This window comes from Pistacia vera, unplaced genomic scaffold (genome assembly GCF_008641045.1).
Source record: "Pistacia vera cultivar Batoury unplaced genomic scaffold, PisVer_v2 Contig507, whole genome shotgun sequence".
Lineage (NCBI taxonomy): Eukaryota > Viridiplantae > Streptophyta > Magnoliopsida > Sapindales > Anacardiaceae > Pistacia > Pistacia vera.
In genome coordinates this window covers 1155814-1183666 of record NW_022196343.1, presented here as the reverse complement: position 1 = coordinate 1183666, position 27853 = coordinate 1155814, and the positions used below count along the sequence as shown (strand labels likewise).

General features: G+C 35.2%; 2 protein-coding genes across 4 annotated transcripts; both read right to left on the bottom strand.

Moving 5' to 3' along the window:
• Window positions 1-4288: 4288 nt before the first annotated feature.
• LOC116105974 (probable protein phosphatase 2C 8) lies at window positions 4289-9147 on the bottom strand. Its single transcript, XM_031392342.1, has 10 exons — window positions 8638-9147; window positions 8447-8555; window positions 7900-7936; window positions 7770-7814; window positions 7445-7497; window positions 6837-6995; window positions 5414-5497; window positions 5044-5133; window positions 4889-4936; window positions 4289-4695 (listed from the first exon to the last, which is right to left on the bottom strand). The coding sequence occupies exons 1-10, from the start codon at window positions 8847-8849 to the stop codon at window positions 4585-4587; spliced, it is 948 nt and encodes a 315-aa protein (XP_031248202.1). The 5' UTR covers window positions 8850-9147; the 3' UTR covers window positions 4289-4584.
• A 1083-nt stretch (window positions 9148-10230) lies between these two features.
• LOC116105969 (uncharacterized PKHD-type hydroxylase At1g22950) lies at window positions 10231-17525 on the bottom strand. Of its 3 annotated transcripts, XM_031392338.1 has the most exons (10): window positions 17424-17525; window positions 16714-16941; window positions 15394-15441; window positions 15126-15302; window positions 14910-15060; window positions 14705-14791; window positions 14179-14303; window positions 12869-12987; window positions 11249-11360; window positions 10535-11132 (listed from the first exon to the last, which is right to left on the bottom strand). In XM_031392338.1, exons 1-10 carry the CDS (start codon window positions 17517-17519, stop codon window positions 10968-10970), a joined length of 1308 nt encoding a protein of 435 aa, XP_031248198.1. In that variant the 5' UTR covers window positions 17520-17525; the 3' UTR covers window positions 10535-10967. The 3 variants fall into 3 exon arrangements, with proteins under 3 accessions (XP_031248199.1, XP_031248198.1, XP_031248197.1); XM_031392339.1 differs by lacking the exons at window positions 10535-11132; window positions 17424-17525 and adding an exon at window positions 10231-10500 and having other exon boundaries at window positions 16714-17336; XM_031392337.1 differs by lacking the exon at window positions 17424-17525 and having other exon boundaries at window positions 16714-17342.
• Window positions 17526-27853: the final 10328 nt, after the last annotated feature.

Sequence of the window (27853 nt, the reverse complement as noted above, 5' to 3'; positions counted from 1 at the left end):
GATTTGGATGAGATAACATTGAATGCCTTGAATGTTGAAAACAAGAGGCAGGGGCTACGATAAAAATTCAAACGAGGTAGAGGAAAATCAAATCAAGGAATGGAAGAAGCAAGTCTAGGTTTGGAAAAAAAAAAAAAAGTTGAGTACTAGAATTGTGGCAACAAAGGCCACATACAGAGAAATTGCAAAGCACTAAAGAAAGAAGGAACAACGATAATGACGCTGCATGCCATAATTGAGGAGGTACAAGATGATTTACTTTTAATGCGTGATAATTCTATTAACTCTAGGGTTTTAGATCTAAGAATTTCATTTCGGTAGAGGAAAATCAAATTCAAGGAATGGAAGAAGCAAGTCCAGGTTTGGAAAAAAAAAAAAAAAAAGTTGAGTATAGAATGTGGCAACAAAGGCCACATACAGAGGAATTGCAAAGCACTAAAGAAAGAAGAGAACAACGATAATGACGCTGCCAATGCCATAACTGAGGAGGTACAAGATGATTTACTTTTATTCTGATAATTCTATTAACTCTAGGGTTTTAGATCTAAGAATTTCATTTCATATCATGCACACCATGAAATTCTAAAAAATTATGTTGTGGAAATCATGGAAAGTAACTTAGCAGATGGAGAAACTTTAGATATTATAGGTAGGGGATGTTAGGTTGAGATGGTGAACAAATCTTGTGTGGAAAATCTAGAAAGTAAGGCATGTACCAAAATTGATGCACAATCTAATATCAGTTGGGCAACTGACAATGAAGGGCATAGGTGATCCTTTCTAAGTGGTGTATGGAAAGTTACTAAAGGAGCTATGGTGGTTGCTCATGAAAATAAAACTGAAACTCTTTACATGACTTCTAGTTGCAGAGATTCAGTTGCAGTCGTAGATGCTAATGTTACCTCGAGTTTGTGGCATTGTAGACTGGGCATATGAGAGTGAAAAGAATGAAGGAGCCTTAATCAAAGGGAAAACTACTAGAGTTGAAGTCGATTAATTACAGTTTCTGTGAAGGTTGCATCTTTGCACATAAAAAGAGTAAGTTTTTCCAAAGTAGCTAGGGAACCAAAGGCAAAGAAGTTGGAGTTGGTTCATACAAACATGCGGGGGACTCGCCTGTGTCATTCCTTGGAGGCTCAAAGTATAATGTGTCGTTCATTGATGTGCAAACAGAAAGGTATGGGTTTATTTTTTGAAAAATAAATCTGATGTCTTGATACTTTAAAAGGTGGAGAGCCATGGTTGAAAATGAAATACCTAAGGGAAGTGCTTGTAGTCCGATAATGGGGGAGAGTGTGTTGATCAAGGTTCAAAGAATATTGTGCCAATAATGAGATCAAGATGGAGAAGACAAATCCTCAAACCTCAACAGAATGGTGTCGCTGAAAGAAAGACAGAACCCTAAATGAGCGTGCAAGAAGCATGAGATTGCATGCTAGACATACACAAATATTTTGGGGGGCAATTACTATTGTAGCCTACTTGCTCAATAGAGGACCTTTGTACCACTAAATTGCAAGATCCCAAAGAAGTTTGGAGTGGCAAATATGTAAATAATTATTTCTTAAGAGTGTTTGGTTGTTAGCATATGTTACATTGACTCTACTTTAGAAGTAACTTGATGCTAGACCTAACAAAGTGTTTTTCATTAGTTACGGTGACAGCAAATTGGTTAGCGTTTCTGGGATGACCAAAACTACAAGATTATAGGAGTAGAGATGTCATATCAATGAAGAAGTGTTGTACAAGGATAGACTTAACATGAAGTTAGAAAATCTAAGCACTAAGGGAAAAAAGCAAGAGGTTGGTCCTTTGAAAGATTTCCAATGAATGGCATGCAAGAACAATGACCAAGAAGATCAAGATTATAGCTCAAGAAGTTGAACCACAAACGCCATGTTCAAACCTATAAGATCTTCCAGGACTATAAGACCATCACAGAGGTTTCCCTTCTTTGCGCTATATTTCATTAACTCATGGGGGTGAACAGAGTGTTACAAGAAAGTAATGCAAATTGATGACTCTCAAGTGGGAGTTAACTATGAAGGATGAAATGGACTCATTATTAACAAATCAAACCTGGCAGTTGACAGAGCTACCACAAGGGAAGAAAGCATTGCAAAACAAGTAGGTTTATGGGGTGAAAAATGAATATGATGACAGCAAATGATACAAAGCAAGACTGGTCATGAAAGGATTCAGTAGAAAGAAGGCATGGCTACACTAAAAATTTCTTCCAGTTGTCAAGTTGATTACAATAAGAACAGTACTTTAATGGCAAAAGAAGACCTTCATCTTGAGCAGTTAAATAAAGACGACATTTTTCATAGAGAACTGGATGAAGAAATTTGTATTCAGCAACCACAAGGTTTTTAAGTACAAGGAAAGGAAATAATGGTGTGCAAACTTCAAAATAGCCTATATGAGTTAAAATAGGCACTAGACAATGGTACAAGAAGTTTGATGGCTTCATGTGTAGTAACGGTTTCCTAAGATGCCAAGCATACCATTGATGTCATTTCAAGAAACTTGATGACTTTATACATCATATTTATATGTAAATGACATGTTGATTGCAATGGCTTGTAAACAGGAAATAGACAAGTTAAAAAGGCAATTGTCAAAGAGTTTGCTATGAAGGATTTGGGAGTGCACAACAAATCTTGGTATTAGGATTACCAAAGATAAGCCAAAAGTTTCTTGAAGCTATCACAAGAAAGTATGTGAAGAAGTACTCAATAGGTTCAACATGGATGGAACAAAGCCAGTAAGTACTCCTTGACTAGTCACTTTAAACTATCCAAAGATCGGTCACATGCAACAAAGCATGAGTGAGACTACATGGCGAAGGTACCCTATGCATCAGTGATTGGTAGTCTTAATATGCCATGGTGTGTACAAGACCAGACATAGCACATGCAGTAGGAGTTGTGAGTAGGTACATGAGCAATCCAGGAAAGCAACATTGGAAAGTAGTAAAGTAGATTCTAGATATTTAAAGGAACTAAAGATTCAACATTATGCTTTAGGAAGCCAGACTTAAAGCTACAAGGTTATGTGGATGTTGATATGGTTGGTGACATTAATAACCACAAGAGTACCAATGTTATGTTTTACGTTAGGTGGTATAGTTGTCAGTTAGGTTTCAAAGTTACAGAAAATTTTTGCTCATTCTGCTACAAAAGCAGAGTATGTTGCTATGACAGGAAACTAGTAAGGAGCTAATATGGTTACAGCGATCTATCAGAATGGGTCAGAATTATGAAAAGAGCGTTTGTATTGTGATAGTCAAAGTGCAATTCACTTGGCGAAAAACCCAGTCTATCATACTAGGACAAAACACATAGAAGTTCGTTACCATTTCATACGCTTAGTTTTGGAAGAAGGAGTTATAGCTCTGAGAAGATTTAAATGAGTAAAAATCCGAGTGATATATTTACGAAGGGTTACCATTGTACACAATTTCAGTTGGACTTCTCGCTTGAAGAAAGAAAGTTGATGTCGCTATAATGGAAGTGAGAATTGAAGACATGTTAAATTAGTCTCCAAGTGGGAGATTGTTGAGATTGCAGAGCCAAATTCAATCCAAATTAGAGTTGGATTAGAACATAGATTTTCCTAATTTGTATTCAAGTAGAATTGTTTTTTAGGAATATAATGGGAATAGGATTATATGTATTAGGAATTAAAATAAATTCTATTAGTATATGAGATTTGAGTCCTATTGGAACCGTATCACAAATTACTTATAAAAAAATGGTTAACTCTTTGAGTTAGATATCACAAATTGAATAGAAGACAAAACTGCAATTAAAGAGTGAAAGCCATCTAATAGGATTTAGTGAGTTAACCAATTTATAAAGCTTGAGAGATTCTCGCAATTTTTTTTTTTTCTTCTTTATAATGAAATTCCACAATGGCAAAGCGAATGTAACTCTCATATGAAAAATGAACCACTATAAATCTCGTATTTATGTATGTGGTTATTTTGTATCATTTGTTCGCAAGCCCAACTTTGAATTAACATCACAAACACATAATTCATCTATTCACAATAGCGAAATGAACCAATAATAAACTAGAAATCTCTTTGAATTAGGGATCAATGTCATACTCTATGATATTCAATAATAAAGAAACCCAAGGAAGATAATATCCTATTGTTGATTTTTTGGTTAATTATTGATAGTATATATGCAACATGAACAAGTACATTAAAGCTATTTAATAGTTGAGTGCTGGTCATAGAATATCAGTAGAAAAAGATACTTATCTTTACCGTTCTTCATACAGCAATTCATTTGTCAATCATTAATCATTGTTGTACAACATGCAATTGGAACTAAAAAGAAAAAGGATACAAGTCTAGCAGCTATCACATCAATTACAAAATTTTAACAGTTGAATATTGAATATAAATAGCCAAAGTAACATGCTAAACCTAACTCAGATGGTATGGTATGCAAAACTGAATAACTCACCAAGCATGTATGTGGTGAGATTGTACAACAAACAAGAAACAATCCTTCTGCAACAGGTGACCAAGAAGCAAGAAATTTGGTTTGGGATAAAATGGTGCTGCAATCACTTGTGTCTGAAAACAATGACAATTGCAGTGCAATTATCTTTACAGCGCCGCTCAAGAACTGCTTCCCTTACAAGACGGCGGCTCACAGCTGTGACAGATAAACCGTCCTGCAAACATATGTAAGCCTCTTTAAGTAACAATAATGCTACACATACAAAATTAGGATCCTAACTTTATATCTTAACCTATGTGGCAAATGATATGACAACATTTCCTTAATTTTAGTTTAGAATATGGAATTATGAATAGCCAACATATGGAGATGGAAAGTCTTTTTGATAAGTGGAAGTGCGTTCCTACCTTTAATAATTTCTGCACGAACTCAACAGCATCACTTGGTCCAAACACCTGAGGGAAAACTAAATTCTTATTATCTGAGATCAAGGAAGGCCTGATAAAAATATGACTTCTCATTACATGAATGGAGATTTCAAAACTTTTAACAGAAGACATACCCCCCATAGCCCATCACAGCCAAGAATGATGAACTCCTCCCTGTTTGTAAGCTCAAAGGAATGAATGTCTGGGGTTGCAACAACGCCAAACTGCAATTCACATGCTACATTAAAATTCAAACACATCGTACATAATAAGATGACCCAAAAGTTCTGTAGCCAAAATAGAATAAAAATTATTTGAATTGCAAGCCCACAATAAGATTGGTTATAATGAACCCCAGAAGAATATCTACAAAGCATATTTCATATACTGATGTGGAATGTACTTAAATTAAGAAATGTAAAATTAACACAATTCTCTTGGATTTGAATACAGAGGAAATGTGATACTGCAGGGTCATTTGAGCAAAAGATGAGAACTAAGAACCTTTTTGAACTGGCGATCGCCAAAAGCCCTAGAAACTTCAAGGCGTCCCTGTAATCGTCCATTTGTACTCACAGTACCACCAGCCTCAGAAAGCAGAAACAAAATAGTTAGTATCTCACAAGGATTCACCTCAGAATTCAGATAATAATAAGAATTGAAAGGCAATGACATAAATATACTGACCAAGCTCCCTTATCTGGAAATACAATATTATCATACAATACTGACAAACCTTTTTGTTTTACTTATGGTCTGGATCATCTCTTTACATTTTAAGTCTCAGAAATTTAGTTTTTGACATAATTATTTTCTAATTTTCTCACACAATGGGAAGAAATAACAAATTATACCAATATGGCAAATAGATAAGCAAAGTTCAAAAAATTCATTATTGTTTCTTTCAATTTCTATCTCCATCAAAGTTTTATTATTTATGAAAGACAAACAAAGGGGTTCAGCCAAGCAAAGAAAATGTCAGCATAGAGGATGACTAGTAATTAAGGGCAGAAACACTGGGGTTGAAAAACTAGTAGGAATCACATCAGATCAACATCCTTCAAGGTTTGATTAATGTAAACTACGCTGAGACTTCTAGAAGATTAAGTTATATAATAAGTCAAAGCAAAGAAAAGTTCAATCAGAATAAAGTCATTGTATCCCAAAATATGAAAATAAATAAGCCATGCTAACCACGGTATTGCCCTACTCAGATTGGCTGGGTAAAACTTGAATCAAATCAAGCACCTTCATATGGTCTTTAAAATCCAAACTTCACTTTTGCCCATGATCACAAAATCAATTAATTGTCTATTAATCAAATCCATATTCCTTGCATGCCAAAATTCACAAGCACTCGCTCTACTAATATGAGCCAAGCAAGCACGGATATTCCAAAATTTAAAATTCTCTGAATCTAACCTCAATTTGTATTACTAAAAATAAAATTACTATTGAGATTGAAAAGGCATTAATATTTACTTATTATATCACAATTCTGTCTCCTGCTGAAGCTTCCCAACTAGAAAGCAAGTTGTCCAACTAACAGACGAATTTTTAATTATGTAACCAAAATTCAATTTTCAATTCTAACTGAAGAATTTTTAAGGCCCCGTCACTTGATAGAAGCAGATAAAAACATACTGAGGAATTCATCAGACCTGATCACCCAAGGGTATGCATATCACGACTTTATTGCTTCTTGAACTCACCATCAAAATGTGAAAAAGAAAGACAAGCTAACCATAAGAAGATGGCCAGCAGTCTGAAAGACCTGAACTTGTAAGCATGACAGTAATTTTGTGCATCAATTTGAAAGCATGATCCTTGGCAAGAGTTATATATTTGTGTGTGTGTGTGCATCATTCATAAACATGAAAGTACTTTTGAATATAACACTTTGCATGTATGTAATCCTCATCCTCACCTTTTGTATGCGAGCACGTTCTTGCGGATAGATAGCTTTGTGTTCCCTTGTCACCACAATGGCCTTCAAAGAACTTAAACCATCTGTATGATTCTGGGACCCATCAACCACAGATCGTGCTACTACTGCTTTTGCATCCCCAACATTAGCGACAAAAACCTAGAAGAAGTACCACCACTTAATCAAGTATATGTTGATAAGAAATATGAAGCAAAAAAACAATCAAGCATACAACCAAAAGTTAAATCAGTACAAGTTACAATGTGGATTAACTATACTGTGATGCAAGTTCGAATGATGCCATGCAAGTGTCATTAATAAATGTGTATGAGCCTCAATAAGGGAAAGCACACAACCAGACATTCCATTCCAGAAACATCTAGGGGCAGAAGTCCCTTTCTAGATGTTACGGCCCCCAAACAAAAAGGCTGTGCTGCACCTGCTTCCTTGTAGTTCAATAGTTGATAAGAATTTAAATACATTAAGCCGGGTATTTTAAAAAAAAAAAAAAAAAAAAAAAACCACAACTTGTTTTATGCCTTCTTGCCACAATTTCTAAGTTAGACATTTGAGTAATTCATTTGATAAAAGTTAAGCTGTGCACTTACAGTTTGTCCAAGTACCCAGACACAAACGGCTGTAGCACCATCCTGCCATCCTCCTGATAAGAACATTTAAACCAACAAACAGATGTAGATTATTTATTGTAGAATTGACAACAAAAAGAAAGAAGATTGTAAAAAGAAAAAAAATTATAAAAGATGCAATGTCTACAATTTTTTTTTTTTTTTTTTGGGGGGTAATATATAGCAACCTAAAGTTCACATCCTATGTGTTAAAATAAAATTTAAAATTGAAAGAGGAAGCTGGAAGATCAAAGAGAATAATATTGTTTAAAAAGATAAATAACATAAATTCTATTGAGGTATTTACCTAAAGCACTCTCTTGAAGAAGAGACTCGTCTGTTTTCAGAAAACCTACATTGTTAAACAAAGCACTTGACAAAATTAGAATGATGATGATTAAGGCCCAAAAAGACAAGATGAAAATATTGATTTGTACCTTCAAGTATGGCCTTTTTGGCAGCTTTCACATCCAGCTGCAACATCAAAGAGCAACATAAAACACAAACCAATAATAATAAAGTTCAACAAATTCAATCTGAATGCAGTTCACTAGATAACATACTATTATGAATTCACAGACACCACAGCTATACAATAAGAGCCATAGCATTGCATACGTATATAAGGAATAAACCAATACCATAAACAAAAAGCCAAGCACAGTAAAACAGAAAGCAAGTAATAAAACAACGCTTCAAAACCTCTTTGATACCAAGAAATCCTTGTCCTCACATGTGCATGCATCAAGTTCTAATTTGGAGACACCAGGACGAAACAGGGGTCCTACAGTCCTTGAAATTAGATAAAGGAACTCAACGTTCTGATATTTTCTTAAATTCATTATCCCAAGTGATTTTTCAAATCAAGTGAGCTGAACAACACGTGATATAAGCTAAAAAGAACAGTGAACGACATAACTCCACATTACTAACAGCCAAGTTACAAAGTTACACAATCCATTGGTAAAGAAACACAAGACACACCAACTCACGTGGTAAGCCAGCTGAAACAACAGTAGCGTGTAAATGCTTCTGTGCATACTCTGCAGCTAAACGACCTCCATGTCCATCATATATTGCAAAATGCGCACATCTAATAATTAAAAACATTTTCTATACTCATCAAAACCAAACCAAATTATATGCAATTGAATGATTAAAAAGACAAAAACAACCTCAAACTGTCAGGAGAATCGGCGAAGGCATCCACCCTGACAACCCAAGCGTCCTCCATGGTGTGTCTCGACCCTTTATCTTCGGCTGCATCAGCTTCTATTTCAATAAACGATTCTGATTTTTCAACTTTTTCCATTTTTGACTTCTTTGCCACCGAATTGAAGTCGAAGTTACCTTCGCGCTTGTGCTGCAGGTTCTCGCTTTCACTCATTCTGGAGTCGTGATTTCGTTCAATGAAAGAAGCGGTGTATGCGAAATTGATTATTTTCTCGCGAAACAAACGGAGATGACGAGAAGTGCGGTGTTTGGGCGTAGCGGAATTGAATCCCGGATTCGTTTAAGGGTTTAACCAAAAATTAAATTTCGGTAACAAATAGCAACAATAAACCACCACTATAGTAAGATTAAAAAAGAACAAAAAATCAAATAAATTTTAATATTTGAGGAATCTTGAAGAAAACCTCATAAAATAGACAATAATAAATTGTAATAAGCAGTTATATTTACACTTCATTTTTTTTTTTTCTTTTTTGGAACTTTAATGTTTTTCGATTTTTCTAAATATTTAAACAAGTCTTTTTTGTTTGCTTTCTTTTACACTCGAACACCCAATTTACACACAAAACTATTTGTTGCTCATCTTTGTACAGTTACCGAAACGATAAATACATCCATCCGAGGCTCCATCAATAACAAGAATAATAAAAATTAATCAACTCTCTATCCTACTTTTTTAGCGTCTTTTTAAGTTTTTAGGGAGGCCGAACGACTTGTGCATACCCAAAGTTTATCATAATCATAAGTTGATATCCAAAAGGTTTTGAAACGACAAATAGGTACCTTCCGTTATATTCTGTTAATGATTTTTGTTTATTAATAGTGAAAAGACTAAAATGCCCTTCAAAGTTTCAATTTTTGTTTTTTATAAATTTAAAAATTTCTAAAAAACCCCCTAGGTTTGCTAATGTAATTAAACACCCCCATATATAAAAAGGTTGCTAAATGACAAAAACACCCCCACCACCCCNTGCTTTCTTTTACACTCGAACACCCAATTTACACACAAAACTATTTGTTGCTCATCTTTGTACGGTTACCGAAACGATAAATACATCCATCCGAGGCTCCATCAATAACAAGAATAATAAAAATTAATCAACTCTGTATCCTACTTTTTTAGCGTCTTTTTAAGTTTTTAGGGAAAGAAAAGGATTTTCAATGTTATACATAGGAAAAGCTTGTGAGCAATAAAAAATGCCAGCACAGCTTGGGGACGGAATATTTTTACTAAATTTAAATTGAATAAGGAAATTTCTATCCATCTAACTAATGAATCGATCTAACGCTGTAAAGATTTTAACTTTTAAGTACTAAAAATTATCTTATTATTAAGGGTAAAAATTAAGATTTTTTTTTTTCTAACATAAAAAAAGAAAATTGCCAAAAACTCGGGCAAAAGCGACAATAAAATGGGTTTAGTTGAGAAAAACCCTAGTACATGCACTGATGACTCAACTACTAATAAGTCTGGTCATAGACTTATTGACAATGATTTTGTTAAGTACATGAAAAATAATGCTAAGACCTATGAATTCAGTACTAATCAGATTAGCATTAAAACGTTTTATACAAAAATTGCACACATGCTGCTACACAATGAAGTATCCCATCAACTTGATATGATTTTTACATAGAACTGTTTCAAGCCGATTCGAAGCATGAAACAATTTTTTCAGAGGTTACCGATTAGCACTGCTTCACCATCTTAGTTACAACTAGAGCTACATTGTTTTACAATCACCCAACAAAGTTACAACAGGAAAAGTTCATGCGGTAGATTCACCTTCCCTCCTAAGCAACTCCTGCATAAGATTAAATCAGTTTATATCAATACTTAGTCCACCAAGTATCCAAGTATTTATTAGAGAAGTGCATTGATTTCAGGAAAGCACATTTCTCAACAAGGAAGATTTTAGGGGAACCACACATGAGGAAAGTTTCCCTCTTTTCCAACCAATTGTTAATTTTGGTTGAAGAGAATAATACTTCTCATTAGTAGTTGTGTTTCTACCACACCTTATTATCGTCATTCATCACCTACCGTCACACAGTAGAATATAGGAAATTAGCTCATTCATTTTCACCAAAATGCACAATCAGATTTCTTTAAGCATATCTTTGTCCTAGAACTCATATAACATCCTATTGGCATATAATTTCCAGCTTTATCAACAGCAATTCTCAGTCTTAAGCAAATTATTACTATGATATTTCAAACAAATTAATAATTGCAGGCCACCTGCTATTATTAATTTAATCTCCACTTGTATTACAAAAGTGACTTCACTAAGAACCATACTACATTGACAGCATGAGAAATTCTCCTTTCATCGATCCATTTGTTCTCATCATAAGAGAGACGTGCATGCTTTATGTATTTAAGTAAACATATTTCTCCTCCCTTCGTGGCTTTTGACCATTGGGAATCTACAACCTATTTAATAAACTTAATTAGTCAGTCACAAGTGCTAATGCAAGTATATTCTAGAGTGCGTTATTGTGTATGCCAAAATCATAAATGCGTACGCATGCAATCATAGAATTCTTTACCGATCTGGTAGTAGCAATTGATAACCGCTGCCTTTCTTTCTTCTCACGGGAGCATTCTCCACACCAGGTAGAGAAATCTTTTTGGTACCTCTTCATCTCTCTAAAGATCGAACTGTTGGGAGAAAAAAAAATGAACTTGTGAGAACAGAGGCAATGGAACTTCTACAGCCAACTATATAACAAGTCCAGTATAAGAAATGACAAGCAGAAGATGAATCAGCTGAAGCAGCAGGTTTACAATTTTTCAGTAAGCATTATCACACCACTTTATAACTTCTGTAATCTTATTAACTCAAAGTGCACCAATGACTATTTAGTTTTTTTTTTTTTAATAAGAAAAAAAAAAAGTTAATGGTGGAAGTTAATGGTGGACTTACAAAATAGATAATGGGCAAACCAGAAATGTTCTAATTGCAACCTAAACCCTAAGCACTTATCTGATAGAGGTGGAAGCTTATTCTTAAGGAAATAGAGAAATCATAACCAAGTCAAGATGATAATTCTTTTATTTAGATCTCTTTCAACACCAAGCAGAACAAGCTAGCAGCATTTGATGCAACATTCTGCAATGCAGTGTCTCTAGTTGGATTTCTACTTATATACCCATTAACATTTTCCCACAGCTGAAGGAAAATTAAATCTGTTTTATTGTCTTGGCAGAAAACAATTTCATGTTTTGGCAAACTAATAACCCAGTTCAACTCAACTTTCATTAGCCATATTCAAACAATTGAAATTAATCCAACTTTCAATTAACATGCAACCAGAAGTAAGATAATTCCAGTGTCCAACCCAATCACTTTGAAGGGCTCCCAGTGGGTTGCCAATCGTGCAACATAGATCATATATAAGATTGTCAGATCATAATTGGGAACTGCCAAATACTTTTAAATAATTACAAATGATTCTGCATCTTATGCTTATTACATTCCACAAACTATTACTTATGCAGTTTAAATAAGCAACAGCTTATTCATCCACAATATCACATAAAAATGATCCAACTATCATATATTGAGTTGCACCCAAATTATAAAACTAGTGGACTTGATGTGCAACTCCAACAAAAAGAAGCCAAATGCATTCTCAAGAATAACTAACTAAGGCACAAATGGGCTCCAAAATGCTATTGGGTTTGAATTCCAAATTCCAATCACAAGGGATATGCAGAGGATATCTGCAATATTATAAGCCAGTGCATCCCAAGGACAAGTGAAATCGTGTTTACCAAAGGGCAACATGATCAAATTTTGGTTGATGCTGTATACATCAAGTCTCAAACTGGATATTCGAAATATCATTCCTAATAGAAGTGATCAAATGAAGGAAGGGAAAAGAGAATGGCTAAACTTTAATGCAACTATGACTAAGAAAATATTCAGATAACACTGATGAGTTCCTTGTTTAGTTGGTATAGGAGTCACATCAGAAAATAAAAAATTCCAAATACTAAAATTGCCATGACAGAAACAATATTTCATCAAAATGTCAAATGACACGCTGAAAAAAAAATGTAACACTAATTCAATATACTGATAAATTAACTTTTTGCAAGAAGTCATAAACCCAAAGATTAGGTGAAACAGAAGCTATAAATGAAGTGTAAGAAATAGTATGTACCTTCTGCACCATAGGAGTAGATTGATCCTATGACCAGATGTTGTGGCTCTAGCACCATGGCGGTGACGACCACGATGAAGTACAGCTCGTCCAGGGACATGAGCGTAGTCAAAGATCTCCTACTTTCAAGAGAAAACTCCATCAAGAAAATGTAGAGCCATAGAAAGTTTGTAATACCTTAGTTATATATAAATATACACAAGTGCACGCACACAGAGATAGATATACATATTATGCGGTAAGAAAAGAGACATACAATGCAAGAAAAAAAAAAATTTACCATTGTCAATAATAATTCAAATTAGCAATACAGGTCTAGAACACAATTGTATTGGCAAAAGACACAATCGTACGCTATCCAAAAAATTATTGAAATCTTTAATATTTCATTCTGTCACCGAGAATTCTAATTTACCCAGAAATCTATCCTGTTAAACTATCTTGCTAGGACACACCAATGGTAGATCCTCCAAGACATTTGCACCTAACTACAGCTAGACAAAAACACCTAACAGAAAATCAGCAAAAACTCACCATGATGAATCATCACTCCAACCATATGAGCAAACTTAGTACAAATATGACTAGTATGGTCATTATTGTTATTATATTGAAAACCTGAAGGGATGACATCGTTGCACTTCTACCTCATGAGTCAACTCACAACTACAACTACAACCCTCACCATCATTGTCAATAACTTCAATGCTTAACTCTAGACCTTGTGTTGCATTGCACAGTCCAAAACTCATGACAAATCTATTGTGATGGGAGTTATTTCATTTCCAATAATATTACTCATTTAACTCAATACATATTCCTACCCAAAAATAAATAAATTAAATTAGATAAAATAAAACCTCACAATATAAATGTATTCATTTATTAATATCAGAATTGTGATATGTGCATTGTACTCTTAAGGAAACAGTCTAACCATTTTCAGAGTGCGACTAGCCAAAAAAGCTAGATATGGAACACCAATATGAAACAACGCACTATATATAAAGGTCTTAAATGCCAGAAGCTAGAAGTTTGATGCACCACAATGCCAATCACCCATCCATAGGGCCGATTATCATGTTTCTAGGTATATTATATTGACTTTGGAACTCATGTAGTCCTTGTGCAAACCTAAAAAAACATTAGCTTAGAAGGATATTACCTCTGCTTAATACCAATCTGCTTCTAATTTATTAATTTATTTATTATTACAATAAGAAACTCAAGAAAACATAAATTGATTGAAGGACTTTCAAAGCAGTGAACAAGCCACTTAGATATTGTTACACCTTAAAGACTAAACATACCTCTGACTGACTTCCTGTATTTACATGTTTTTCACATCGCGTTCCCCGGAAAAACAATTCTCCACCAGAAAATTGCTTACCCAAGCATACATTCAAAGTTACTTCTGAGTCATCCACATGAAAGCCTACAAATATAATGTTTTTCATGTTCAGAGTACATGGTTTTGATTGAACTGAAATCTAATAAAGGAGTGCATATATGCTATTAAACAGGACTTCTTGTAGCTGGTATACTGACATAGTGAATTCTATTTTAAATTTTGAAAAGCAAAATGCATCTGCAGCCAACTTCTGTATGCTCAGTGGCAACTTAATGAGTAAAAATGATAACTATGGCTATATATACTGTTATAAACAAAATGATAATTGCAATGTAATTAGTACAAGCTAATTGTTAAACCAGTCAAAATTTCCCATTTCAAAGTTTACCACAATTGAATGCACATATAAACCATTTGAGAAAGTAAAATCAAGTGAATTGTTAGAAGGACAATCTCAAAAGAAATTAATAGGAAAAAAAACCTACCTAAATCAACATCCCTATCTTTACCATATTCAACAACAAAACCATGATGAGAATCCAAAGTTGATCCACCAACCTCAGCAAAGAAAACTGACAAAAAAGAATAATTAAATCTGTTAGATTACATAAAATGTTCTATAATGACTAGGAATATCTTCTAGTAAAATAGCAGATATTGGAATTTCCACTATGAACACATAGACATCACCTTTGGATAGAGGACGAATAAAACTCTCCATAAGTTTGTCAAGCATGGTTTCAAGGCCAAAATCATCAAGTACAGCACCATATTTATTCATTGTATTCGGTCGCATGATTCGAAATTTTGCTTCATTAACCCACTTTTCAAAGTTTTCAACCTATAGAATAAAAAACGTAAGAATACATATGCAAAAGTACACTTAAGTACTCGATAGGCTATTACCTCAGCTAACAATAACTCGCAGAAGCGCGGCTGAAGCATCTCAAAAGTGAACACGCCTGGAGAAGGTTCTGAAATTATATTTCTAAAACTTTGCTCTGTGTTATCACTGATCGCTTTGAGAAATGAAGGGACAAAGAAGGTTGTAGGGTGCATAGTGTATAACTCTCGATGCAGAGGCTGCATAGAAGTGAAAGGGCAGTGTTTATCAATTATCTCATATCCTCCGAAAGGGAAAAACCGATCAAAGAATCCACAGCAAGTGTAATACCTGGTAATTTGATATTATCTTCTGCCTGTATTCTCTATGTCTCTGAACCTAATACATGACATTCCAAACAAAAGTCATAAAGTGTCTCCAGCAGATAAGTATGGTAAATATAAAATTCTGTATGTTTTGTTAATCATAACAACTAAGAAGCTTCAATACAGTACATAACTTGCTTTTCAAGGGAAGAAAAGCTACAAGTGAATTCAATGTTAAAACCTACACTAATTTGATTGAGTACGCAGGGCAGAAGACTCATAAGAGCAACTTAGAAGATAAATAAACATGTCCTAACAACAAGGCTAAACAGATTGTCAACAAATGCAGTACAATAACACAAGGTGCTACCACCACTAAAATGAGCTGAATGAAAGAGAAGATATTGGGCAGTAAAACAATTAAGCTATGCCTTAAGTTGAGTACCAAATTGGGCATGTCCTCAATTATATGATTACACAATAACTTTTGGTACAGTGACAACATTTTTTAATCAGTTTGCGTAGTGACCCATTCAGAAAAGCCCGGCTAACTCAATCACATTAACAACTTTATATCTTCAAATAAAAAAATTACCCATTCTAAACTTATTCACACATAAATTAAGTTTTAGAACAACATCAAACAATTAAGCAATGATTATCAAGTCAGAGTTTCTATAATATTAAGATTTTTTGGCATGGCATCTTTTTAGATGCTTAAACAAAATTGAGGAAGAGATTACTCTAGTTCAACCTCTATACTTCAATTTTCACTGCACTGGAACCTCTTCTATATGTAAAATTATCCAAAATCAAAATCTCGTTCGCTTACTCATTTGTCCAGTGACTAAACTAACAACATAGTTATTCGGAACATCCTTGTACTGTAAAGTGGTTCAAAATCAATATTTCTTCTGCGTACTCATTTGCCTAGTGACCCAGCCAACAAGCTAGTTAACTTGGACCTCCTTGTAATGTAAATGATCCAAAATCAAAATCTCTTCTGCTTATTCATTTGTCTAGTAACCTAGGTTTCAAGCTCGTTAACTCAATATATATTCCTAAATCTCAATCGAAATATCTATTTAAAAAAAAAAAAAAAACAAAAAGGAGAATTCCGTCATTGCAATTTGAAAACACGGACGAGAAATGTAAGCAAGAAAAGTGCACACATTAATATAAAACCTAATCAGAAGTTCGTATCACTCTTCCAATTATATCCACGATTTAATTCCTCGAAAAAGGATATTCTTACAGGAATTCTAAAATTTTCTTTTTCTTAGCTTTTCGATCTCAGCAAACAGGAAAAAGAAAAGATTAAATTCTGATACATAGCATAGCATACTCTTGTTCTCTCCCCATGCGGCAAGTACTTCAACAGAATCTCTCTCATGAACTTCGCTTTTTCATCTCTTTTCACACCAAGCATAGTTGGAGGCAAGTACCTCTCCAAAGAGCTAAAAATAGAAGGACTGAAATCAAGTTGCAGATCCTCGTAGCTCTCCGGCTTGTGGTCCTTGTTGGGGTTCAGCCGCAGCCTCTGGTTTTGGCTCGGCGCTACCACCACCGTCACCAGCTGCGACTGCCTCTGGCTCGAATCTTCGGAGACGACGCCGTTCTTCAAGTCTCCGGTCGCCGGAGGAGTCTCCCGGCGATTGCTGGAGGACATGGCGATCAGAGTGTGAAATTTGGGGAAAATCAAGGTCTTGGATGTAGCATTTGTCGAATTTATGAATGTATAAAGATAAATGGGAACTTTAAACCGAATTAGGGTTCGTTTTTATCAGAGACGTAAAGGAGAGAGTGATTCTCCTGCAGTTAGGGCTTCGCAATGGTAGTTTTACAAAAATTCAGATTTTTTTTTTTAATTTAAATGTATTTGAATAGGCACGCGAAATATTGGGGCGTGTAGTTGGCGCTCGCAGATGATATGAGTAGACAGCAGTAAGTGGAGCGTTTACGGACCTGCTGCTAAGAAAGCTGGGAATCTTACGGAGAAAGTTTCTAGCCAGACCACCCGGCCTAGCCCAGTACTNGCGCTACCACCACCGTCACCAGCTGCGACTGCCTCTGGCTCGAATCTTCGGAGACGACGCCGTTCTTCAAGTCTCCGGTCGCCGGAGGAGTCTCCCGGCGATTGCTGGAGGACATGGCGATCAGAGTTTGAAATTTGGGGAAAATCAAGGTCTTGGATGTAGCATTTGTCGAATTTATGAATGTATAAAGATAAATGGGAACTTTAAACAGAATTAGGGTTCGTTTTTATCAGAGACGTAAAGGAGAGAGTGATTCTCCTGCAGTTAGGGTTTCGCAATGGTAGTTTTACAAAAATTCAGATTTTTTTTTTTAATTTAAATGTATTTGAATAGGCACGCAAAATATTGGGGCGTGTAGTTGGCGCTCGCAGATGATATGAGTAGACAGTAGTAAGTGGCGCCTTTACGGACCTGCTGCTAAGAAAGCTGGGAATCTTACGGAGAAAGTTTCTAGCCAGACCACCCGGCCTAGCCCAGTTCTTAAAGTAGACATGGCAAAACGAGTTCATGGGTTGGTCCATACTGGGGTAGAAAATATAGGATATGGGTCCAATTTATTAGACCCATTTTGTTTTTACCCTTACCCGGCCCGACCCATATAGTTGAAAGGTTATATGGGTGAACTTGCGGGCACCCATGGGTACAAATTTTTGCAAATCCCTAACCCTAAGTGGCTAAGTCCCTAACTCATACTTTAAAACATATCTTCATCTTCAAGATAACAATTCTCTCCCGCAGTCCCGCCTCTCGATCTCTCATCACTACATCAGTCATCACTCATTCATCATCAGTATACCTCACGATCCTCACCTAAACTTGATTCATTCATTTTGTAAACTCTCAGTCTCTCATCTAATCTGTGGTTCCCATTCCCAGTACCACCGTCGCCGGTAGCCCTCACTCATCACCTTCGGCTGGTCATCTTCTCTCTCTCACGTCGTCGGGACTTGGGCATCAGCTAGTCATCTCCTCTCTCTCACGTCGTCGGGCATCGACTCGTCATCTCCTCTCTCTCACGTCGTCAGGCGTCGGCTCGTCATCTCCTCTCTCTCTTCGTCGCAAGACTCGCGACTCTTCTCCCCACCATTGCAGCAGATACATGAGTTGGGTTTCAAGATCTGTTTTTATTGTATCCATCTTTGTTCCAGAAAAGCTGCAGCTTGTTTGATGTTTCAAGATTTGTATATTTTGGCTGATTCGTGAAATCTCTCTATATGAAGTATGAATAGTAAATGTTGAGGATTTTTGTGCTTAGAGTTAGTGAATTGCAGATTTGCAGGCACTGTTTTTAGAGTAATAGATGTCCGGTTGTCCCTGTTTGAAATGAAGCTATTTGCCTATTTTCACAAGTAGAATTATGAAAATGCGTTATGCATATGCTACAAAATTGGAGCCATGGTTCAAATTTAGAATTTTGTAATGAATTATTTCTAATGTCTTGTACAATTTTTAGAACTGTAGGAATTTTGGAGGTGTAACTGTTATAACTAAAAACTATTTGGGTGAAAATGTAAAAACTGAAACCTGAAGAGAAAAAAAACGGGTACCCGCGGGTCCACCCATAGCCGTATAGGGTAGGGTACAAGTCCAATATTTTAGACCCATATACATCGACCCTTATTAGACCCGTACCCGTGATGGCCAACCCGTACCCAGCCCACCCATCCGCTTTGTCAAGTCTAGTACTTATTAAGTTTATAGTAGAAAACCAAAAAAGGATAATTTAGGGTCCGTTTGTTTTGTTATTTTGGATAGGATTTTGGGAATAATATTAGGTAATTGAATAGGGGAGTATTACGAAGTAAAATTTAAAATTTAACAAAAAAACCCTTTAAGTTTGCTAATTTAACTAAACACCCCAATATATAAAATTTTTGTAAAATAACAAAAACACCCCCACCCACCCACAGTGCCAAATTCCGGCCACCACCATCGGAACCTAGCCAAAAAAATAATGTTACACTGCAGACCAGTCAGATCTGGTGGGTAGGGCGTTGATATGGCCTTTTTCGGGTCAGATCCACCATAGATCTGGTCGAAAAAGGCCAAATCTACGGCCAGATCTGGTCGTCGATTACCGCACAAGTCTAGATCTGGTCGTCTACGATGCCCAAAGATATGGTCGTCGTTATCGATCAACAATGGTAAAGATTTAGCCATCGTTGACCATCAATGACGACCATTTCTTTGGTTATCACTGACTGCCAAATTTGGCATTTTCCAACGAGATCCACTATGGATCTAGCTGAAAAAGGTCAGATCGGTGAATTACCGTCTAATTCCAGTTGTTTGTAGGCCGTTGTGACAAATTTGCTGCCACCGACGGTGGTTGTCGGAATCTGGCAAATATGGGTGGGTGGGTGAGGGTGTTTTTGTTAATTTTTAAACTTTTTTCGGGGATATTTAATGAAATTAATAAACTTAAGGGGACTAAAAGTAATTAAAAAATATACTAATATTTCTCAAATAACAAAATGAATAAGTATTTTGGGAATAGGATTAGGAATATGGATAGAAATAATAAGCCAAACGGAGCCTTATTTGTCTAATTTTAAATTTAATTTTTTTACACTAGTTAATAACATTTTCATTCTAGAGATTTGAGAAAAGTATCTTCAGTACATTAAAATTTGAAAAAGTCACTTTAGTCCCCATTAGAACCAATCTCATTTAATTTATGTCAAATTATTTTGCATTTGTATTTAATTCCGTTACTTCAGTTCCGTAACAACAATACACTTCTCAGTTGCTCATCATCATTGACTCCACTTACAAGGTCAAGGTCAACTATGAAATCAGTACCAAATCATGTCAATTAACCAAAAAATAAAGCCATATTTGAACGAGATCTGGCCATTAACGGCATATATATTCGGCTAGAATAGATCCATCATTAACGTCAAGATCCATGGCCATTAACGCCAATCTCATCTAGATTGTGGTAAAGGCTATGGATCTGGCCAAAGGCTAGAATAGATCTAGCCATTTCGGCAAGATCTACTTGATAGGGGTGTTTTTAGCCATCAATATGGCTAGAAACGCATATCGGAGCCTCTCATGACGGTGGGCTATTCACGGTGACTCTAAAGACTTTTGTCGACTTCTAGTGGCGAATGGGGTGGCAGGCAATGGCTTAGGGTGGTAGGGGTATTTTGTTATAAATTAAGTTTATATTAGACAGACAAGAAAATGGTTAAAAATAGTTCACAATTCACCTACAATCAAGATCCATTACGGCTAAAAAACAGAGAAATGGGGTATCAGGCCTATGCTATTTTTTGCTCGTTTTATCATTAGATTTTTGACGAGATCGAGCATGTTGTTTACTAACCTCAGTATTGATTGGATGGAAAAGAAAACGCTAAAAAAATAGTCTCGATTCACCTAGAGTTGAGATCCATTACGACTGAAACACTAAGTAACCCAGGGTATCGGGCGTATGTGGCTTTTTGCTCGTTTCATGATCAGATTTTGATGAGATCGAGCATGCTTTAACTAAAATTAGTATTCATTAGACAGAAAAAAAAGCACAAAAAACAGTCCTCAATTCTCCCACAATCGATATCCATTCTGACTGAAAACCTAGTAAAACAGGTATCAGGCCTACGGCTTTTTGCTTGTTTTATAATTAGAATTTCGACGAGATTGAGCATCTTGTTTATCTAACCTAGTATTCACTAGACGAAAAAGAAAAAGCTCAAAAAATAGTCCTCAATTCACCCACAATGAGATCCATTATGGCTAAAAACTGAGTAAAACGAGGTATCGGGCCTATATGGCTTTTGCTCATTTTATCATCAAGTTTTTGATGAGATCGAGCATGCTATTTACCTAACTTAGTTTTGATTAGACAAAAAAGAAAATGCTCCAAAAGTAGCACTTGATTCACCTATAATCGAGATCCATTATCGACCGAAAAACTAAGTAAAATGGGGTATTGGTCCTATGCAGCTTTTTGCTCATTTTATCATCAGTTTTCAATGAGATCGAGCACACTGTTTACCTACTCTAAGTATTGATTAGACGGGAAAGAAAATGCTCAAAAATATTCCTCAATTCACCCACAATCAAGATCCATTACCAACTAAAAAACTGAGTAAAACGAGGTATTGGGCCTATGCAGCTTTGTGCTCGTTTTATCGTTGTGTTTGACAAGATCAAGCATGCTGTACCTAACCTCAGTATTAATTAGACAAAAAAATGCTCTAAAAATAGTCCTCATTCACCCACAATTGAGATCCATTACAGGCTAAAAAACTAAGTAAAATGGGGTATCGGGTCTATGTGGGTTTTTCCTCATTTATCTCATTTGGGATAGGATCAAGCATGTTGTTACATAACATTATTAAATTAGATGGAAAATCAAACCTCCAAAAATAGTCCTCGATTCACTACAATTGAGATCAAATCGGCTAAAAAACTAGTGAACGGGGTATCGCGCCTATGTGGCTTTTGCTCTTTCATCATCAAATTATTGATGAGATCGAGCATGTATTACTAAACCTCGGTATTTTTGGATGGAAAAGAAAATGCTAAAAAAAATTGTTCTCGATTCATCGAGAGTCGAGATCCATAATAGCTAAAACACTGAGTAAAATAGGGTATTCACCATGTACTTTTTGCTTGATTTATCATTAGGTCTTCACAAGATTGAGCATACTATTTAACTAACCTTAGTATTTATCAGAAAAAAAAAAAACGCTCCAAAATTAGCTCTCGATTCACCCCAATCGAGATCCATTACTGGCTGAAAAACTGAGTAAAACGGGGTATCAAGCCTATGAGGCCTTTTGCCCTTTTTATAATTAGATTTTTAACGAGATCGAGCATGTGTTTACCTAACCTTAGTATTATTAGATAGAAAAGAAAATGCTCAGAAAATAATCTGTGATTTACCCACAATCGAGATCCATTACAGATTAAAAAAGAGTTAAACGAAGTATTGAGCCTAGAGGCTTTTTGCTCGTTTTGTTGAGATATTGATAGGGTTGAGCATGCTATTTACCAACTTCATTATTGATTACAAGGAAAAGAAAATGTCCAAAAATAGTCCTTGATTCACCTACAATTGAGATCCATTATCGACTGAAAATCTTAGTAAAATGGAGTATCGAGTTTATGCGGCTTTTTGCTTGTTTGATGTCAAATTTGGGACAAGATGAAAGGCTATTTAAATAACATAGTATTGATTAAATGGAAAGAAAATGCTCCAAAAATAGTCTTCGATCACTTACAATTGAGATCCATTACCAGCTAAAAATTAGTAAAATGTGTACTAGACCTATAAGTAATTGATGGAGTAAACGCAGCAGAAAACAAAAAATTTTCCCATCAATTACTTGATGAACCAAGATCAAGGTCTGATATGTATATTTTACATGCTTAAATAGAAATAACATAAAACCAAACAAGGATCGGATCATACCAGCGTTTGGAGGCTCTGTCAACGTCTCTAAACGATATTCGTATCAATCCAATGTAGGACCAAACTCACGTCATCCACACGAAGACAGTACAACAGAGACCAAAGATTGGTTTTGGTAGAACCAATTTTTTGCTTTAGGGTCTACTTAGGGTTTTTTTTTCCATTGGTTTTGAGGCGTTTTTAATTAGACTGGTTTTGAGGTATTTAAACCATTACTTGCCAGATTTTTTATGCACTGGTTTTGACTGGCTCAAAAACCCCCTAAAGCAGTATAGTGTATTTGAGGGGTTTATAAAAACACCCAATGGGGTGTTTTGGTTGGTTTTAAAATTATTCAAAATACCCTATCCACTATAAAACTATCAACTACATCAAAAAAAAAATTAATCATATTATGCACGTCTTCAACCATATTAATATAAAACAATTTAAACAATCAAAAAAAAGAAATTATTAAAATCTCATTTCTAGATGCTTCTTGGAGAAGTAGAGTTACAATTTTTCAATATTCCAGATGCTGCAAGAATGGCGAAGAATGATAAAAAGACTTTATCACATTTGAAGTTATAAAATACTAATAAGTAGAAAACAAATAAAGAACTCTTACTTATAATTGAAAACAAAACTCTAAAGTACTACTTAGAGTTGGGGTATTTTGGGCATATATATAAATTTATCATTTTAAAAAACTGGTAGAACCGCTAGAAAAAACTCCCAAGCAAGGTTGGGTGTTAAAAACCGCTACTAAAAACTCCTCAAAACCGTACAATGTTTTCCTCAAAACCACTATAGTGGTTTACCTTTAACCGCTACCATAAAACTCCCAAGCGGACCCTAGGTTCAAGGTTTGGAAGGATAAAGAGTGAAAAGAGATGAAGAGAGAAAAATTCTCTCTACTTTTTCACTCTCCCATAACAAAACAAAAGTGGATGAATGAATTCTACCTAAAACTATTTTGCTTTTCTTTATATAGAAAGCCAAATATCAATTCCAACCCCAAAGTTTAGCAACTATCCAAACTTAGGTGGAATCGCCTATGGTCCCTATTTAATTATTTAATTAAATATTGATATAAATATAATATTAACTTCAATAATTAAACTCGTAATTTTTACTAAATATTTCAATAAAATTGGCATAGGCAACAACTCAGTAAATTAATTACACAGCAAAATTACCAATATGCCTTTTCATCCAAAAGGAAAATACCCTTCTTAGTTAACCACCCTTAAATTGTCTCCTTGTGTGTGGACCCATAGGCTTCTCCTCATACCGACAGTGAGTAGTATCACGATTGACACCAATCAATCGTCTCACTAACACAGACCAAGATTGGCCCCTAGCAAGACATCATGACTACCCGATAGATTCGATTTAGTGAAATAGCTACCTATTAACGATATGGTACCGTGCAATCAAATCCTTCACTATCTATATATATCGAGATTGTGGTATAGAAATAGTGTCAATCTAAGTTATCCTCGATATATTATATTCAGTTACTAGACAACAATAAAGAAAATAAATTAGGTTGAGCAAAACCTCAATCTCATGTGATCACAGTTACTATCATTGTCATTAATTGAAGTACCGTGAGATAACTTATCCTGTGCCCGAGAGTGATGAATCCTCTGTTAATCCACTTGGTCTTGATTACTCCTCGATGCAACAATCACTATCGTATTGATAGTCTAAAAGAACTGCATTGGGCTAGTGTCAAACAACCCCAATAAGTGCAAAGGCGCTCCATGACTCAAGTCAAGGATCATATGCAACACCATTCGTTAGAGGATTGTTCCATAGACACTAGGGTTACCATCTAATGGATCTCTGGTGGGCCAGTTTAGTGAACTTGCACAGCAGGCACCCATGTGTGTACCAGGTTGTCAAAAAAACTTGACAAGTGAGATTAGTCATGCCTTTCGATAGGGTCGTTCAATACTTGATAATCGTACCGTATTATTCGTATCTTGCGCAATAATATAGGGCTACTGACATTTCTAGAATGACCACCATGTGCTCATAGGGTTCTCACTATCAAGATTGAAAACATGATACTCTTGTCATGGTTCACCATTAAGGACAAAATCAATACATGAACTATGATTTGCATGATATAGTAGTAATAATTTTATTGATCAATAAACATCATTACAAAAGTCAATTCAACAACAATTATTGCCTAGGGCACCTACTCCATAATCTTTCACTTGTACTATAGCCAATCATCCGTATTTAACATCGAATGACCCAAGTGCCTATCAGCTTCTATTGCAACAGAAACTTCAGCAGTGGTTATACGTATTCTACAAATCTGCGTAGTCTCTTTCTAATCGATCTCATAGATCAGACTAAATCAAATCAGTAAGTGCTTGGTTATCGGTGAGACCGTGATTCCTCAACCACAACAATGGCTCCATTGTTATCGCAGTAAAACTTTATTGGATTAGCAATTCTTGGAACACATCAGTTTAGTAATAAACTTTTTGATCCAAACAACCTACACACTACATTAAATAATGGATATACTTAGCATTAGTTGTAGAATCTGCTACAGTACTTTGATTTAAGTTTCCAGTTCATTGCAGCTCTTATTGAGACAAAATTCAAGCAAAAATCACTTTTACGTTTGGAAATGCATCACTGTATCCTTGTATAGTGAGCTCATCTTCTCCTTATGACCAAGAACATATCCTTAGTCCTTTCAGGCAATTAAGGATGTGTTAGTAACTGACCAGATTCACATAGCGAAAAAATGTAATATGTAAAACGAATCGATCAATTACACGACCAGATCGAGTACAGATTATAACATCATGCATAAACTGAAACATAGAATAAAACTATTTAAAAACAAATCCATACAAGGATTTTCATACCGACATTTGGAGGCTCCTCCGAATATCTCTGCTTTTGGATACAAAACATTGTTCATTGGTTACTATTCACGTGATTCTCACTAATCGATCCAATGTAGGATCGCACACATGAATTCCACACGAAGATAATCAAAAAACTGACAATTGTTTTGCTAGAACAATTGTCGGCATCAAGAATCAAGAACAATCACAATTGAAAATTTTTATTCTTTACTTGAAGAAGAAAATGTGTGAGAGGGAAACCTTTGGGTTTTAATGAAGAATCTTTTTTTTTTTTTTTAAATTTTAAGTTGCACTTATATAATGCAACAATTAAAACCCTATTCCACTTAGGAATAGCCATGGGCTCCAACCCTAGTTCACCCTTACAACCAAACACACCATTATGGTATTTTAATTAATTAATTATTATTATAATTAAAATCAATTAACATATATAATAATCTATTAACATTTAATTAATAATAATTCATTTAAATATATACATAGACATATTTAAATATAATTTTACTAATTTAATTTTAATATTAAAATTAAATACAGGTAACAACCTCAGCACATTTAATTACATTGTGAGATTACCAAAATACCCTCTTGTCTTGAAAGACGAAAATACCCTTCTCACAAATTTATTCTTAAATTATTTTCTAAGTGTGTAACCCGTTAGCTCCTCATCATATTGGTAGTATGTAGTATCGCGATTAACACTAATTAATCATCTCATTACACATAGACCAAGATTGGCAAGGCATCATGGACACCCGATAGATTCGGATTCAGCAAAACTCAGCCTGTCTACGATATGGTTACCATGCAATCAAATCCTTTCATCAACTGTTATCTTATTGAGGCTGAGGTACATAAATAGTGTCAACCTCAAATATCGTCGACATGTTTGTATTCAGTTATTGGACCAATGACAGGAATATTAAATTGGATTGAGCATCAACTCAATCCCACTGTGGCCACAGATTTAGTGTCATTACCATTTATTGAATTACCCAATGAGATAACTTCTTCCGTACCCAGGAGTGATGAATCTTTTGTCGATCCACCATAGTCTCAATACACTTCTCAATGTAGCCAATCATTACATTATTGATAGCTCTAAATAGAACTACATTAGGCTAGTGTCAAACTACACCAATTGGTGCACAAGGCGCTCCGGTGATCTCAAGTCTAAAGATCACATGCTCCACCATCCGTTAGAGGATTTATTTCATAGACATTGGGGTTATCATCCATATGGAATCCTCTGGTGAGTCTGTCTAGTGAACTTGCCTACAGCAAGCACCCATGTGTGTCACTAGGTTGTTGGCAAACAATCTTGACAAGTGAGATCAGTTACTGCCTTTTGATAGGGTTTTTCAACACTATGATAGCCTTACCATATTATCTGTGTCCTTGGTCAAAATAATATTGGGGCTGCGGATATTTCTAGAATGGCCACCATATGTGATCATAGGGTTCTCATTATCAAGATTTAAAACACTTGATACCCTTGTCATGGTTCTACCATTCTAAGGATATATATCAATACATACACGATATATAAGAATATGTCTTTTATTGATAAATAAACATTTATTACAAAGTCAATTTTACAATAATTGATTGGCTCTAGGGCATCTACTCTAACAGGATGTCCATTGACACTCATTTAGTGTCACTCACTTGGATCTGATTGATATCTTCTACAAGTACTGAATGCACATGAGAAATCAATCTAAGTACATATCATCACATTGCTTCCTTGGGTCCGATTAATATCTTCTGCAAGTGTTTAATGCACATGAAATATCAGTCTCAGCATACAACATGGTATCGCTTAGTTGGATCTGATTGATATCCACTACAAGTGCTTAATACACATGAGACATCAATCCGAGCATATAACATGGCACTGCTCACTTGAATTCGATTGATACCCATTACAAGTGCTTGATGTACATGAGACATCAATACAAAATGGCATTGCTCATTTGGATTCGATTTATATCTACTACAAGTGCTTAATGCACATTGGATCTGATTGATATCTTTTACAAGTGCTGAATGCACATGAAAGATCAATCTGAGTACATATCATCACATTGCTTCCTTAGGTCCGATTAATATCTTCTGCAAGTGTTTAATGCACATGAA